General features: G+C 39.7%; 2 protein-coding genes across 6 annotated transcripts; both read right to left on the minus strand.

Annotated features, from left to right (window-relative positions):
* Positions 1-808: 808 nt before the first annotated feature.
* On the minus strand, positions 809-7,100 carry fam20cl (family with sequence similarity 20 member C, like). The gene is made up of 11 exons (XM_053491689.1): positions 7,077-7,100; positions 6,644-7,009; positions 6,271-6,446; positions 5,958-6,036; positions 4,601-4,693; positions 4,383-4,498; positions 3,011-3,191; positions 2,467-2,576; positions 2,249-2,330; positions 1,882-1,941; positions 809-1,277 (listed from the first exon to the last, which is right to left on the minus strand). Exons 2-11 carry the CDS (start codon positions 7,006-7,008, stop codon positions 1,031-1,033), a joined length of 1,509 nt encoding a protein of 502 aa, XP_053347664.1. The 5' UTR covers position 7,009; positions 7,077-7,100; the 3' UTR covers positions 809-1,030.
* An 850-nt stretch (positions 7,101-7,950) lies between these two features.
* Positions 7,951-12,452, minus strand: dnal4b (dynein, axonemal, light chain 4b). 5 transcript variants are annotated; one of them, XM_053491712.1, is made up of 6 exons: positions 12,398-12,452; positions 12,049-12,206; positions 11,484-11,528; positions 9,188-9,274; positions 8,785-8,868; positions 7,951-8,612 (listed from the first exon to the last, which is right to left on the minus strand). In XM_053491712.1, the coding sequence occupies exons 4-6, from the start codon at positions 9,257-9,259 to the stop codon at positions 8,448-8,450; spliced, it is 321 nt and encodes a 106-aa protein (XP_053347687.1). In that variant the 5' UTR covers positions 9,260-9,274; positions 11,484-11,528; positions 12,049-12,206; positions 12,398-12,452; the 3' UTR covers positions 7,951-8,447. The 5 variants fall into 5 exon arrangements, with proteins under 5 accessions (XP_053347687.1, XP_053347686.1, XP_053347685.1 ...); XM_053491711.1 differs by having other exon boundaries at positions 11,484-11,544; XM_053491710.1 differs by lacking the exon at positions 12,398-12,452 and having other exon boundaries at positions 9,188-9,269.
* Between the last annotated feature and the right edge of the window lie 4,130 nt (positions 12,453-16,582).

Consider the following 16,582-nt stretch of genomic DNA (forward strand, 5'->3'; position numbering starts at 1 on the left):
ATCTAACTTGAGGCAGTGGCTTCCAACCGAGCGGCTGGAACAGACGAGAGGGGTAATGAGGTTGCTGCTGACGATGTTATGTAAACCATCATTTAATTGTATTTAATTTGATATTAAGAAATAAGGGGTGATTCAAGGCTTTTGCACAGTACTGTACAATAAATGCATTTGGTAATGACAAATGAATTAAAATATAGCAAATAAATTTAAATTAATTGTATATGTAGTATTAATCTGAGACATCAGATAATAAATTTTTCCACTTATTCTTATTAAATTCTAAATTGCTTAGTTAATAAATGCACGATATTCTTAACAGCTATTCCAAAGCATCTTTTACACAGTTAAGTAACAATCATGGAAAAATGTATTACTCTATTGCCTTGAGATCATAATGAAGTCAGTTGGGAACAACCATGAGCTCATGTATGCGGAAGAAAATCTCTTCATCCTGGAATTTTTGTTTTTATTTTAAAGTTAGATGTCTTAAAACTACCCCCCCCCCACCCCCCGCCATCTCCAAGATGTCTACTTCCTAATTTTCTAAAGGGACTTTAAAAAAAAAGGTCTACATAAACAAACTTGTCAATCTATCACTACATCAGCATAAAACTAGAACAAAATATTCCAGGTGATGCCCTTTACCCATGGCTTTTATTGCATATTTTTTGCAGTCTAATATAATTAAATTTTAAATTAAAAAATGGGTCTTAATAGTTATCTAAATATCTAAAGATCTTCTCACAAAATCTGGAGTAGGTTTACTATAGATACATGAGCTGATCAAAAAGAAAAGCTTAAAAAAAAGTAAAAACATAAGACGTGCTTTATTATATAAATGAATATATAATAGAAATCAACAAGTAGCGTCTCTGCTCAAGAAGAAGAAGTGTTCTTGTGAAATCTTCCATTTGAAACAGTCACATTTTTAGTCCTTCATGCTGCATTTTGCAATACTACATTGACATTAAATATAGTCATTACTGGAAACAAATTAGTCAGCAACACTTCAATAACAGAAAGCACTTTTCTATCCTGAGTAGTCAGTGATATCATCGTAAATGACGTCGTGGTGGTGTTTGTGCTGTGAGAGACAGCGCTCGACGGTCTGAAGCACCGTAGCCAGACGGCGGTCTAAAGCGGCAAGGTGATGCTCGGTGAGGAGGGGGGCCACGGCTGAGAGCGGATCCTGAGAGAGAGATGCCCGCATGACGTCACTCAAACGGTACTGAGAGGAAGAGAGCAGCTGCAGGCGAAGAAGCGTGGAACGGCGGATTCTGTGACCAAAAAAATTATAGTAAATGTCACAAACACTGAATAAAAGAAACCCGAAATGAATAACAGCGCTTAGAGTGTTCGCCGCCGACCATCACATGCATATGACTTTGAGTAACATTTAATTCTTAATCTATAGGCTTTAATAGGATGTTGACTCCAGTTTGTCTCATCTGAGCTGTGGATCTCTCCAGCCCATCAGTTCCTCGGAGATGTCTTCCCCATAAATGACTGATTACCAGCCTATATTAGATAAAGTCACGGTTTTAGATTTTTTTAATAACTAAACTCTGTTGGACACACTGGTCAACTATATACAACTAGTTATGTCTAATCTGATGACAAATTCGGGGGGTTCAAAGCAACAAAGATGAACATTTATGCAAGAAATGGGCTCACGTACATGTTTAGGGTTTTACGTACAGAGATTCGTGACATAAAATCCCAAAAAAGTCCTTCCGAGTTCCACGTTGTAACAGTACAAGATATGCAAGGGGTGCAAGGGTAGACGATTTAGCATGGGTGGACAGTTTGTTCATAAAGTAAGCAGCAATATCTAATGAGCAAATCTGAAGACATCCACACTCCTGAGTGACACTGACTTACCTGCAGCACTGCACAAGAGGAGTGAGTATTGATGGCTCATCTTTAGAATGACGACCGAACCTATAGCATATAAACACACACATAAAGAATACATAAGCATAAGCATACCTAGTCTATACAGTGGTGAGACAAAAGTGAAATTGAAGGTTGACATTCTTATGTTTTTTTAAATAATGACAAGCAAGATCATTTTATGCAATGGAATTGCGATACAACATCCAACCATTTGTAAGAATAGTGATGCTTTGCTTCGCAAATATTTTGTTCACAGGGAGAACTATAATACATGGCATACTTTTGGCCACCAGTGTAGTGTAGGAAATATCTCACACCCAGGGTTATATGGTAAGAGCATCTAAATACTCACGCTCTTCCGTTGTCTAAATGCAAAAGGAAAGTGTTGTTGCCGAAAATTTCAAATGTTTCATAGTGGTGCCTGTCCATGTTACCTACAATTCCAGAACACAGGAGAGAATCTGTTACAACTGATGGAAAACTTATAATCAGTCTAAAATGTGTCTGGAAATAATCAATAAGGACCTTTTGAACAGTTTAGTGTCATTTAATCCAACAAGCAGGCCTTACTTTGCAAAAAGTCCAAAATGGTCATGTCGATGAGATCCAGCAGTCTTGTGCCTCGGTCGTAGGGAGGAGTCTTTTTCACCGCGTCGCAGTATGATGGGGTCTGCTCCCACCTGGAAGGCATTACTAATCACTTTGATGTACTATACTGAGCTCATGAAAATAAGTTATTGTATCAATAGTAACACCAAAGACAGGGACTTTATACTAAAGCTAAACTAAAGTTTTTCACTGGTTCGTTAGACTTTACCATGGTACCATAGAACAGAGTACCAGAGTAAGTATGTGGCACTTCAGTGGGTACCCGGGTAGTTACAATAACTTTGTAAAGGGATTCATTATCCATGCCACATTTTTAGACACACACACTTTGCGTAAAAATTAAACAAGCATTTACTCCCTATATCGAAAATAAACACCCCTACATGCTTCAAAGAATTCCTTCAATATACACTTTGTAGTTCTTGCTCACTACATTCTAGTCACATAGTCAAAATGATCAGTGTAAGTGTTTTGCACTCACAACCACACGGACACGTTTACCTACAGGGCAAGCTTACTGCGGCTGTACGAGCGCCTCCAAGGGTTCCTCCAGGTGCGGCGAGGCGCGAGTGAAAGGTCAGGCAACATGGCTGCTAAAGAGCCCTCGAGAGCACGGGGTCGGCCGCACACTGCATGCTCCGTAGAACAATAGTATGAGCACTGGCCGTAAAAGCACGTATTTCCCACTGACACACACACACACAAACATAGTCCAGGGTTAAAGAAACACAGAAGAGCTCATATAACAGTAGGTATTAAGAAAAAGCATACATTTACAACTCATGATTACGTATTTTTTTATGATAGTAACCTTATACAGTACAAAGCAAGGAATCAGTACTGTGCATGGTGAAAGGTCTTCACAAATCAGATATAATCTGCAACAACATTATTTATAGCCATATTATAGTTCACTGTCTGTGTATAACCGAATTTCTGACACACATGCTGTCCGTGGTAATTAATGCCTTCATGCCACAAGAGGGATAAAACACTTCAATGATTTGCCAGTATAGCAAAATAACATCACACCACTCCATCACTGATTGGGTTCCTACAGCAGCACACACACTCCGGGTAATTTGGAAATGGCAATTACCCTAATTTGCATGTCTTTTGACGATGGGAGGAAACCTGAGTACCAGGAGGAAACCCATCAAGCACGGGGAGAACATGCAAACTCCATGCACACAGAGACGGGAAATCGAACCTGGCTAGGAATCGAACCTGGATCCTGGAGCTGCAAGGCGACAGTGCTACTGTAACTACTACACCACCGTGCCGCCTTCTTTAATATTCTTTAATCCTTGTGGTGGCTTTTCTCATGAATGAAGCAGTAAAAACCAATTGACATTCACAGATGTACAGTACGGTCTACTCTTTGAGGCAGTAAAACATTTGAATGGTGCGAACGTTTTAAAGAAGGCTGTACTTCCAAGAATGGTGATCCTGGCCCAGGTGGCTTGGAGTCCACTGCAGTAGTTCCCATGAACATTCAACGAGTTGAACGCCTGATCTTACTCAGTCGATCCGTCAAAATAAAAAAAGATAACTTGTCGTCAACTTTTAGAAGCGATGCATCGGTCTGTGTGAGCTGTACATGTTTGGGTCATTAAAGGAGTTCCTGGGAGGCCAGTGTTTCAGACATGAATCAGGTAATCCGATAATGGCTTCAGCATACTTAAAAAACTTTCTACCTCGATGGTGTCCAAGCACTGGTGAAACTCCGGGATCAGAGCATTAGTGTAACAGGGGATTATATAGAGAAATAAAGCAAGTTTTACTCTCATTTTAACACCACGTTGACTTTAACGCCCCTCGTTTTTTATTTGTTTAATTGATTCGTTTTTCGTTTATGCTCCACGTAAAGACCAAACCTGGAGAATCGAAGAAGGTCCTGGCCAGTCTGTGGTCAGTGGTGATGTCCTTAATTTCCTTAATCACATTAACGAGTCGTCCCACAACCGGGGGGACACGCCGGAAACCCAGAATCCTTAAAAAGACAGAAGAAAGATGGAGCACAAGTCAAGAACACGATGAACATGTTTTGATTTTAACCTTCAGAGCGTATAAAGAGCAGTGTCTCTGCACGTACCTGTCTAGGTGAAAGGCTGCGATTTCAGCATTGTGTCTCTCGAAGTCCGAGAAATAATACAGATTCACGTTAGTCTCGTCATACCTCCCCTGTCTGCAATATAAAAAAAAAGAATGGGTTAAATAACAGAGATTTAATATACAGTAGGATAATCTCAGAACACATTAGCAACATGTGGAGTGATAGAAAAGGACCTTCACTGCAGTAATATAACAAAATTAATTTGAAAGCTCTCAGGGACCAGCAGCAATGCAGAGAATGTAAGATAAGACAAAAAATATAAAAAGAACAATATATTCAGTGGAATGTTTATGCAGTGGGACATGGATGATGAAGAAGCTGTTCTTCAGTTAGGTAGTGTATGTCCTGATTGTCCTGTATCTCCTCCCAGATGGGACGGACACGAACAGTCTGTGTCCTGGAGGAGTTCAATCCTTGATGATGTTTCTAGCTCTTGTGTAGGTGTCTAGTATAAACTATTTTCAGATTGGAGAGCTTGTGAACTTGTTGTGTTCCCACAATCTTCTGTGCAGGTGTGACTATCTGGGTCAGATCTCTCCAGGTTCTCTGCAGTGCAGCTGGTGTTCCACATCACGTCAAAGTGATAAAGAATTCTCTTTATTGTGCTTATGTAGAAATTTGCTGAGAGCAGAGAAGGAAGAAAAGCCTCTGCTGAGATTTCATCGCCAAATAGAAAGTGTTAATGGTTGATTAGATCTTTTGTGATGTTCAAATTCAGGAATTTGATGTCATTAGAACCGATTTACAACCCAAACACCACTCGACCAGACATTGAACCTCTGGTAGTGTGTCCCATCATGTCTTCAGCAAAATTCATTCATACCTTTATTATAGTGTTAGAGGAGTAATTTCCACATGGTCTCACGTTTACACTTACAGCAGTTGGCAGACGGTGGTATCTCAGCGGTTGAGGTTCAGAAGGTCCACCAGGAACACATTGTTGGGCCCTTGAGCAAGGACCTTAACCCTCAACTGATCAGATGTAATATAAATAAAAAATCTAAGTTGCTTTGGATAAGGCCGTCCACCAAATGTCCTTATCCAGGACGTCTTCCTTTTTCAATTCACGGTGGCGAGGATTGAACCTTCGGATAAGTAGTCCAGCTCCTTAACCACTGAGCAAGCTTAAATCATGAGCCAGGTTCATTTTTATATGCGTTGATGCTCCTATTATAATGTTTCTATTACTAAGGCATTAAAAAAAATGTAGTATATTCATAATTATGAAGCTAATTAGACTTGTAATGGTGTTAGAGGGATTAAAGAGCTGAGGGGTGAGAAAATGAGAGAGACAGCACATGACAGCAGGTGAGAGTAACTGTGTGTGTTGACTCACTTCATGGGCTTGAAGAGCGCCTGTCCATAGTTTGAAAACGTAATCATCAACTTCAGCTGCGTTCCTCCTGATTTCTGAACTGAAACATGGCGAATTCATATAGTTTGATACAAATCTGTCGCTCAACTGAATCTTTAAGGAATGTTAAACGCATTACTATATCAAAACAATATAGGCTATAATATCCTTGCCTTATTAACTATTGAAATTCTTTGCTTTCAATACATTAATCATTAGTTCTATGTTGAATGTAGTGATCAGTTATTCACACTAGACTGATGTCGGATCAGGTTCAGGATCGTGGGTCAGTCACCTGCGCTGATGATGCGGTGGGTCGACAGCTGGTCCACGAGCGCAGGCAGGTTCGCGTCCCTGTGCTGATACAGCTGCCAACGGGAGATGCCGAGGTGGAACCGAAGCCAGGGGGGGTGGGTCTCTGTACTGCCGTTCCACTGGATAGGATCGTAGCCCTCCCTGCTGGTACTTACCCTGAATAGGAGGATTAGAAGTATCAGAAGATCAGATTGTCCACGCCACGCAACATATTTCCAAAAACCTGGTTGATGAATCAACTGGCATCAGGGGTTGCAAACCAAAAAAATGATCATATATCCTGTGAAAGTCTTGGCACCTCAATTTAATTTATTACCACCCATATTAGGTTGTTCCACAGCCTTGTGCCTCACCACTGGTCGTCGTCGGACTGCTCTGCCTTCTGGGTTCGGACTCGCAGCAGCGTGTCGTCATCAGGACTGGACAGGGAACACTGGGTATACAGTGCGTGGGAGAATAAGGCCTGCAGCTTGGCGAGATCAGCAGCTTCCACAAGCCTTTGTTTCACAGGATTAGCTCTGCCGCTAGAGCCGGAGCGTGCGAGGCTGTCTGGGGTGAGGTTGCGGGGTCGAGCTTGAGATTGAGGCCCTTCAATGGGCTCGCAGGTTGAAGGGAACATCCACAGGACCAGGACAATTACCAGCACGTGCAGAGCCAGCATCAGACACAACATCAAGGCACACACACCCCTCAAGCGGCGGCACCGGCACGCCCTCATGCTGCCAGAGAGACCCGGAATCCCGTTACAGACTCAGTGAATCAAAATGAAGACATCAGAAGCCTTACCTTTTCTGTGGCTCGTCGCCGCTCCGCTGGAACAAGAGAGCGACGTTTGGTATCTCAGACTGCTTTATTCATCTGTTTGCTTTTCCCCCCACCTCTTTTTCTTTTAGGGAACAGGAGCGCTGCCAGGTTGGGACGATCTGAACTGATCGGAGTGTGTTTGCTTGCCCCCTTTCATCATACAGACTGTAGTTCACATACACAGTACCAACTAAGTTTAATAGAAATGAGCCACCAGGCGGCCCTAATACATGCAGGATTAGTAGATAATATCTACTAACATCTGTTTACTGAAAAGGGATGGTTGATTACATGGTTCAGGTTTCCACAGAAGGCCCTCTGTTGCTTTGTATGTTAAAAGGTTATGACCAAGAGTCACAAGTAGAATGTTTTATCCAAGGAAACACTAGTAAAAGTTGTATGTAGCACTGGATTATATATATATATTTTTTTAAAATGTCATTCTTCTTCTTAAACACAGATCATTGTTTTGTCTCTTGGCTTTTCTCTATAATTACCCCCTATATGTGTGTGTACTGCTGAATTCTGAGAGCATTTTGTTGACGTTATTGCGCAAGAGAACAGGGCAAACCGATTCCAAGCGCCTGATTACAAGGTCAGGTCACAGCACCCTGGTTACCTGACATAATCATTTTACAAGCACACGCATTTAAAAAAATATAATAATAATGTTCGGAATTTTTGGTGATCTTATGATGTCTTGTGCTCCACTCCCAAGCTGGGGATCTCAAAAACACTTCCAAAAACAAAAGATCTTTGCCTTTAGGCGTGAAGCCTACAGAGGAGGAGATAACGCGTTGCATGAAGCCCTTATGCGATCTAAATGCAAGTTTTCTCAGATTACATCACGCAAATGCATCAGAAAATGCTTTTATTCAATAAACAATAAAATTTGAAACAAAAAGAAATTGTGCAAAAAGTTGACAATTACATTTTATAAACTATATACATGTAGTATTCACAGTCTATGACTAAAAAAATAGATTTAGTATTATAAAAAAATACATTTTCAAGACATCAGGGACAAGATGACATGAGAGGGACAGTTGGAGAGGAGGTGTGAGATTGAAAAAGAGACAGACATTGAAAGAGAGAAAGAGGGGCAGAAACAGCACCAAACGCCCAGATGGTCTGGCAGTACACAGAATGTGAGAGTCGTCGAACAATGAGAGAAAAAGCGTGAAATGTCACATGTCTCTTGCTAATTTTCATCGCTGAGAGATTTTTGTGTGTGGGTGTGTGCAAAAGGATCAGGGTTTTATGTTTTTATTTGTTATTATTTTTTTGGCGATTTGTCTCCAGCAGTTGTTGTTTTGCGGTTCACGGAGAAGAATCCGCACGGCCGTGTGACTGTTACGAGCACTTCCACACGCACACGGCCAGGCTGCCCCCGAAAAACATGTAGAGGAGGTTTTTGACCTCATGCGTGATCTCGAAGCCGAAGCCCTCGCCGATCACCACGTGCCACGAGCTGCCGAACTTCTTGTCCATCGACTCCTTGATCATCCTGGCTGCACTCTTAAGGCATGCGCAGAATGGAGAGAAGAAAGGAAAAGAAAGAAAGAAAAAAAAAAAAGAAAGAAAGAAGAGGTTATGTTACACAAAAAAACATCACTCAGTCACATGGAGTAAACCTAAGGCCAGCGAGTGTTGCGTTCGTGTGCATGTCAAGTCATGTCGAGTCACGCACCTCGTTGTTGGTCGCGAACTTCTCGCACGCTGTAACGCACAGCTCCATTGTCTCCACCCTCATCTCCTCTGGCATATCTGTGTGCTGCGACAACAAACGGGGAGAGAGAGAGAGAGAGAGAGAGAGAGAGAGAGAGAATGAGACACCTAAAAGCCAGAGAACTGAGAACTGCCAAGAGAGCGAGCTTCTATAAAAAGCAAGGCGAGAGTGTCACGAATAACCAGTACACGAATCACACTTGGATATCACGCACTCAGACACGCTACTCCTACGTTACGCGTTAGGCTGCTTAATCGCTGTACTGGTTATACGCGCCAACAGTGTTGTGAGTGCACCCTGCTAAATTTATAACCTGTGAAAATAGATTCCACACTTTCAGGTGTAAAGCCCGGAAGTTTCTTACCCTGATCAGAGGAAAACTGTGCAGCCGCTTGTAGTCTGCCTCCTCCTTCTTGCTCTCGGCCGTTTCTGCCATGCCGTCCGTTCTGCACTGAAAAAGCTCAAAGGTTAAAAAATTGAAAGGACCTCCATCCTAGTGAATAGGTCCAAATTATTTAATTGACTGACCTTGTCATGAAATCACTTTATCATATACAGTACAGGCCAAAAGTTTGGACACACTTTCTCTTCTATTTGTCAACGTGTTTTCTTTATTTTCATGACCATTTACATTGGTAGATTCTCACTGAAGGCATCAAAACTATGAACTATGAACACGTGGAGTTATGTACTTAACAAAAAAAGGTCTCCACAGTCACCGGCCCTGAACCCAATCGAGATGGTTTAGGGTGAGCTGGACAGCAGAGTGAAGGCAAAGGGGCCAACAAGTGCTAAACACCTCTGGTAACTCCTTCAAGACTGTTGGAAAACCATTTCAGGTGACTACCTCTTAAAGCTTATCGAGAGAATGCCAAGAGTGTGCAAAGCAGTAATCAGAGCAAAGGGTGGCTATTTTGAAGAAACTAGAATATAAAACATGTTTTCAGTTATTTCACCTTTTTTTGTTAAGTACATAACTCCACATGTGTTTATTCATAGTTTTAATGCCTTCAGTGAGAATCTACCAATGTAAATGGTCATGAAAATAAAGAAAACACATTGAATGAGTGAAGGTGTGTCCAAACTTTTGTCCTGTACTGTATATGTACACAATCATCATTCATTCTGTATTTTATGAATGGTTAACAAATCCTATACGTTAATATTCTAAATCAATACCTCCATCTCATATCTCTATTATAAAAAGGGAAATAGCATTTAAAACGGCATTTAAGAATTTGAGCACATCATCGAGTGATATGATGGGAATCATCATCATCAATTCAATTCAATTTTATTTATATAGCGCTTTTAACAATGGTCATTGTCTCAAAGCAGCTTCACAAAAAATTAAAGAAATTTTTTTTTCATCATCATCATCATCACCACCACTACTTTTCATGCCAGGGAATTGCGTGCATTTTGTTCAGGATACACATAACCTACATGCATGCACAGATTTCCTTTTAGGTGTAAATATACACAAAAGGTTTATTAGGAATCTGTGGAGTGTCCTGATCTCAAAGATACCTTAATGTTCTCCGGTTTCCATCCTCCTCCAATAAACTGATTAGCTATAAACATTACGAGCATTAACATTAGAACCACCAAGGATTTTTAGTAGATGGGGGAATAAAATCGATTGAGTTATGAATCGTGATTTTTTCGTGTGATGCTACACATATTACCACACTGACTTTTAAAAAATATATATTTTTATAAACCAATCGATTGGCCAGTGACTTATTAGCTGGTTTTCAGTTGGAGTGGCCATGACCGGTGATCAGTCAATCAGTCTCAGATGTAAATGATTGTGTACTGAGCAGAGAAGCTTCCAAGTGGCGAAACAGAATCATTACATGTAATTTGGCATTACATTATCAAAAATCAAGTGCGTTAAAAGCCTCCGATCTGTCTTTTTCTCTAAAACTTTGTGAGCGAATAAGTCTCAAACTCATTCATAACACACGCTTGCACCATTATTAATATAATGCATGTGCAAATTAGTGGCAAATCATGTGTGCTAGAAGCCCACGTGCTCACTGTCAAGATTAATTTTGAGATTTTGACATTTTTCCAAAATTTTGTTACAATTTTTACCTTAAAAAGAAAACTGTTTAAAACTGTAACTAAATTGATGTAAAATGTAATATTGCATTGGGATATTTATTTTTTTTAAATCATGATACTTACAGAATCGCAATTTTAATCGATTCGACACCTGGCTACCGTGAGAACATCGTATCGGGTGGTGACTGGTGATCCCCATCCCTATTTTTTAGGTTTTTTAGGTTTGCCAGCAAAAAAAAACTTCAAGCCCTTGAGGCATGGACTCCACAAGACCTCTGATGGTATGCTGTGGTGTCTGGCACGAGGACGCCACATCCCATTGATTAGATTTGTCCATCCAGCACATCACAAGGATGCTCCGTCTTATTGAGATCACAGCCAGCAGTAATGTATTCTATATGTTTGGCCCTTCACAGGCATGGTGAGCCTTGGGTGGGCATGATTAGTTTACTGGTGACCGGAGTTACCCAGTTCACGACAGTGGTGTTAATGTCATGGCTGGTACATGGATCGGCTAACACTACATTACAGCTAAATGTGAACATGTATGCGTGGTGTTTTACGATAGACCGGCGTGCGCATGTTCGCACCTCACGCCCTGGGTTCCTTCCTTCAACACGGTCCGGCGCCACCACCTGGATAAAGCAGGTACTGATTAAAAAAAATAAAAAAGATTAGGGGTCTGTAATAAAAATCAAATGAATGACAGAAACCAAGTCTAGTCACATACATTGATTTAACTATTTAAGCTATTACTGGTTACTTAACAGCTAAAATAAATAAAATAATAAGTCAGTGTTTTTAACTAAACACTTCTATATTTCTTGTGTTTAGGGTTCTGTAATTTTTTGTTTTTCTGAATTTAAATCTTTTTGGTTTTTTATTATTATTATTAATATTACTAAAGCTTTATTCTTTGTTTACTGTCATTACGTTTAAGAAATATATCTCATACAACAACTTATATTATAGCAACTTAGCATATAACACATACTGTCATAGCAGGCTAGTGCTAATACAGACAGCTCCATTTCTCCCAGCCGATATTAAAGAAAAAATAAAAATAAATTACATATGACATTTATATAACAGTGTTATACTATATTATAAAAACAGCCTTAGTTGACCAGAGGAATAGTAAAACTCATTTCTTACAGGTTTAACGGAGAAACGCGGTGTGTAGCGCTACATCCAGTCAGTTAGGTTCCTCAGGAGATATCGTGATCCTAGCAACCGGAAATCTCGCGAGAACTCCAAACAACTTCCGGCCGACGTGAACTCTCTCAGACATGGTGATGAAGGAAGATGCTCAGCTAATGATACACAGTGATGATACTGTCACTGAAATGTGTTGTATTTTTAACACACTGAGTTACACATTTCCTCAGATAATAAATAGTCTTTGTTTATCATGCATTATTTGGCACAGCTTGGGTAAATGTTTGTGAGTTTATGGACATCACACACATACTCATTGCAGATTTACACAAACACACTCACTCACTTATCGTCTATACCGCGTAATCCTGTGTACAGGGTCGCAGGGGGACTGGAGCCTGTCCCAAGTGACTTACGGCACAAGGTGGGGTGCCAATCGATCACAGAGACACACGTACATACACTCACACGCCCAGGACCTTGAGGTGCAAGGTGACAGTGCTAAACAGCCCTTTAACAAACTGTTTTCACAAAGTTAGAAGAAGGTCTTTGCTTGCTGTAGTGAGACATTGATGTCTCAGTGGTAGGTTTCTCACCCGACCCAGGTTCAATTCCTTACCCACATGGTAAAATAAGTTGTAAGTATGTTTCAAGAAGGGCATTGGATGTAAAACCTCCTGTGGTGACGCCTTGATGGGAGCACCTAAAAGACTAACAACAACGAAGAAGTCTAGTGTTCTGCACAGGACCCCAACCCCTTTATAAACACTTTTGGGTTGAACTGTAACACCGACTTCACCCTCAGGCCTCTTTTGGCTGAATGGACACAAAGCTTGAAAAACACAATAATGCTCTCCCTACTCAAACACTACTCATCACGTTGCACATTTACACCTGACTTGCACAACACTGGGCCTATGCACATTGTTCTGTTTATGGTGGGACATTGCTCATTTTTCACTAATTGCACTCAGCTGTAAGTTATCACGTCTAACTAGTACATTTAACATCTCATTCACTTCTATTTCAGTTCTATTTTGTTAGAAAACCTAGATAAAGGTTTCTATATTTGTATAATTTTCTATTATTTGACATTTTATTTCTTTATTTGAAATATTTGTGGTCATGGGTGCACAAACGTCCTGCATAAGTGACCTGATATTACTCATAGCATGAGAACATATCCAGAGCTGCCATCTCTCATACATCTTCACACCCAGGTTTCCTCGCTGCCCTCACTTTGTTCCATCGCTCCTGCATGACTGCTGCATTTCACATAGTATTGCATGTGTTGTTGTTTTTTTTTTTTTGTATTCTTTCTTCATCGGGGTGTTGTGTTAATATAAATATTAATACACTGCTTTGTGTATGATTGTAACTATTATAATTTCTTTCCTGTGTAAATAATTTTACTGCCTTTAGGGACTCTCAATGAAATATGACAGATATGGATCAAGAAATGAAGGGCCCAGAATTCCGTGCTCCACCCATGAAACTGCAGGAGGGCATGTTTCGCTGGTGGGTAAGATAGGCATGTTTAATTTTTTTGTTTGGCTAAATATTTTAAATGTCATTTAACCCAACTGGAATAAATGCACTCACATGTTTCACTTTAACGTCTGCAACGCTAAAATATTCAAAACCTGAGGCATGCCATGTAAGGTGTATGGTTAGTTTTACACAAAATGTCTGGGCATATGCAATAGGAGCATTCCCTTATTCTCAAAATCTTGTTCCAAACCATTGTGAAAAGTTGTCAGCTCTGCATTTCAGCACCATCCTCCCTTCTTTCTATCTGCTTTGTCTGCCCTAAATTCTATCCGCTTAAACATCTGGCCACAGCAGAAGATTCCACTGCTGCCCCAAATACACGCTTGACCTGCGCAGACTCCCAGATGTGAGTGAGTGAGAGAGTGAGAGAGAGAGAGGTCAACAAAAGGACTTTACCAGACAAACAAATACGTTCTTGATGCTTTTTTTCTTAACAATTCTATCTTATGAAATTTTTCAGTATGAATATTTTTGTTTGCTTCATAAGGAGAGACTTTAACGCAGCAATATGTTTGATCTCTCTGTTTCTCTCTTTTTATTTATAACAAAGACTGCAAAAAAGTGGATTATTGTAGTACATTTTACATGTGTGTATTTTTTGTGAGTTGATTTGTTAAGTTTGAATTCCAGGATTGCCTACCTATCCATTTATTTGATATCTAAAGATATAATGTCATTAAACAATAACAGAATAGTGTAAGATTAGTAAAATATGGGAATATTAAGATTCTGGCCGTGTATTTGTCAGTGTGTGTCCGTGTGTGTGTGTGTGTGTGGTGAGCTTAGCAATATGTGATTTTAGATCCAGTCATTTGATTATGATAGAGGGAATGAGAAAAAGAAAGAGACAGAAAGACAGATGTGACTGTAGCAGGGGTTCTAACAGAGGTGATTAATACACATCTATAATTCAGCAGCTCCAGAAGGAAATGAGAAGGAAGACAAAAAGAAGATTTGTGAGATGGCTCCTAAATGGGATCCTTATTAGTAGTAGTTTGTGATGATATTACAATGAGCGTTCAAGTCAACCCGGGACTTTTAAATGCGCGAAATAACACCACAGTTATGTAATTTCCTGCTACACTAATGCGTTTATTGCAGCGTTTCACTAGTGCTTGGATCCCATCAAAGAAGAAAGTTTTCTTAGTATGCAGGAGCCATGATCGGACTTTCTCTAAATGTTTGCATCATTCAAATGTTTTATTGTGACTAGTAGTCTCATCACCATGCTGTGTATAAGGTCTTCTGTAAATGTCACTCGTTTTATGCCGTGTGTACTGTAGACATCCTGAAATTGGATTGTTAGTACAGTATCTGGAAATAACTGCTCAGAAATTGTATCTAAATGTCTAGGAAGAGGTTTTCTGCAGCTCTATGATTTAGCAGCACTTTTAATGTGATATTCAGGATATGCTAAAACTTTTTGTTGTCCCACCACCAAAACCAAAAAGCAAAATATATTGTAAGATGCTAAATTCGTAACAATGAACTATTCGAAAAGTGGTGCGTGGTTGAAACTTTTCGCGAACAGTGCTTGAATTTCATCAAATATTACAGTATGAGTCATGTAGTGGTGGAGCACTTGCTGTATGATTCAGGGATAAGATTAATGACATCAGGATAAGTGCTGTGATATTTTAGTCCCAAACTGGGTTGCCACTACCATGAGATTAAGACTAAGATATTAATACACTGCCTAGCCAAAAAACAACAGCCCAGAAGCTTTATATTTTGTTCAACTTTGATTATGCCGAGCAATGTGGTGGCCAATTCTGTGCCATTCAGGAAGAAAACCACCACTGTCAGCTGACTTCATTTTATTGCCACATAATGTCTGGCCACATGAGAGTCTAGACCTGAGCAACTAAAGCAACCACAGATCATAACACTGTCTTCAGAGGCCTGTACTAGGCACTATACATAACCATGCATCGCTTCATGTGCTTCCCTTCTTACCCTAACGCGCCCATCACTCAATAGGGAATAGGGTCAATCTGGACTCAGATTGCTGACATGCTGTCAATCAGATCACATGACCTTTTCCCATTACTCCAATCTTTATTCTTTCTAGCAAACTGAAACCTTTTTTTTTATCAGTTTCACTAATCAGTAATTTTCTCAGAGAAAACTACTGCCAATGAGACTAATCAGAAGAAAGGTTTCAGTAAAGAGATGCATATTTTAATGTGTTTAGTCCACGTGCACAAACTTAAGCGTGGATGGGAAAGAGGTAAGCACAAATAATTTTAAAATTGCATTGCATAAAGTAACTGTTTTAGTATAAACATTGACATGACACTATATAGCATTTGCAAATGTTAAAACTCAAAAAAATGATTATTTTTGTATTGTAATTTATTTTCATGGAGTACCATTACCATTAAATACCATATATTCGCAAAGAGTATGCACACATAAGGAAACACATTTTAAATCAGCCAGGTTATACTTTATGATCTTAGTCAAATTCACATTTCAAGGAAAATTACTTCTGCCAAATTTAAGAAATCTATTTATTTATTATTTATTATTTGACTATATGTCTTCTTAATATTGCTTTAAGTGAGGTTCAGCTTTAGATTTTAGAATTTAGAAATTAAAATTCAGGTCAAAATGCCAGAAAGCATAATAAAAACACAACTTTTTTTTTTTTTGCACACGGTGAAGAAGTTGGCATTGGCATGTTGAACATGTTCTTGAACCACAGTCTGTATCTCTTTGAGGAGCTAAGCTAGCATTCGAAATACTTCTTTTAATCTGTATAATCCTGTTGTTAAAGTACAAAGCACATCACATACCAGATAATCTGCCTAAAATCTCTCTCTCTCTCTCTCTCATACACACACACACAGACAACCTTATAAACGAATAAATTCACTACAATGCAGAACATTTCCCATCACTGTTTTTTATGTCATCATCCACAGAGTTCACAAGTGAATCAAAACTCCATTGCAGTGCAAACAGTGTACGGATAAGC

Source organism: Clarias gariepinus, chromosome 3 (assembly GCF_024256425.1).
Source record: "Clarias gariepinus isolate MV-2021 ecotype Netherlands chromosome 3, CGAR_prim_01v2, whole genome shotgun sequence".
NCBI lineage: Eukaryota > Metazoa > Chordata > Actinopteri > Siluriformes > Clariidae > Clarias > Clarias gariepinus.

What these genes read in the sequence shown, in the direction of transcription:
- dnal4b (XM_053491708.1), bottom strand. Translation starts at nt 11,924, where the DNA reads ATGGAGCTGTCTGTATTAGCACTAGCCTGCTATGACA. An exon ending in AGCACTAGCCTGCTATGACA is followed by an intron (nt 11,545 to 11,887) that starts GTATGTGTTATA and finishes TTTTTTAATCAG; the next exon opens with TACCTGCTTTATCCAGGTGG. An exon ending in GAAGGAACCCAGGGCGTGAG is followed by an intron (nt 9,270 to 11,483) that starts GTGCGAACATGC and finishes TTTTCAGTGCAG; the next exon opens with AACGGACGGCATGGCAGAAA.
- fam20cl (XM_053491689.1), bottom strand. Translation starts at nt 7,008, where the DNA reads ATGAGGGCGTGCCGGTGCCGCCGCTTGAGGGGTGTGTGTGCCTTGATG. An exon ending in AGCCGCAGTAAGCTTGCCCT is followed by an intron (nt 2,577 to 3,010) that starts GTAGGTAAACGT and finishes AATGCCTTCCAG; the next exon opens with GTGGGAGCAGACCCCATCAT. An exon ending in CATTTTGGACTTTTTGCAAA is followed by an intron (nt 2,331 to 2,466) that starts GTAAGGCCTGCT and finishes CTGGAATTGTAG; the next exon opens with GTAACATGGACAGGCACCAC.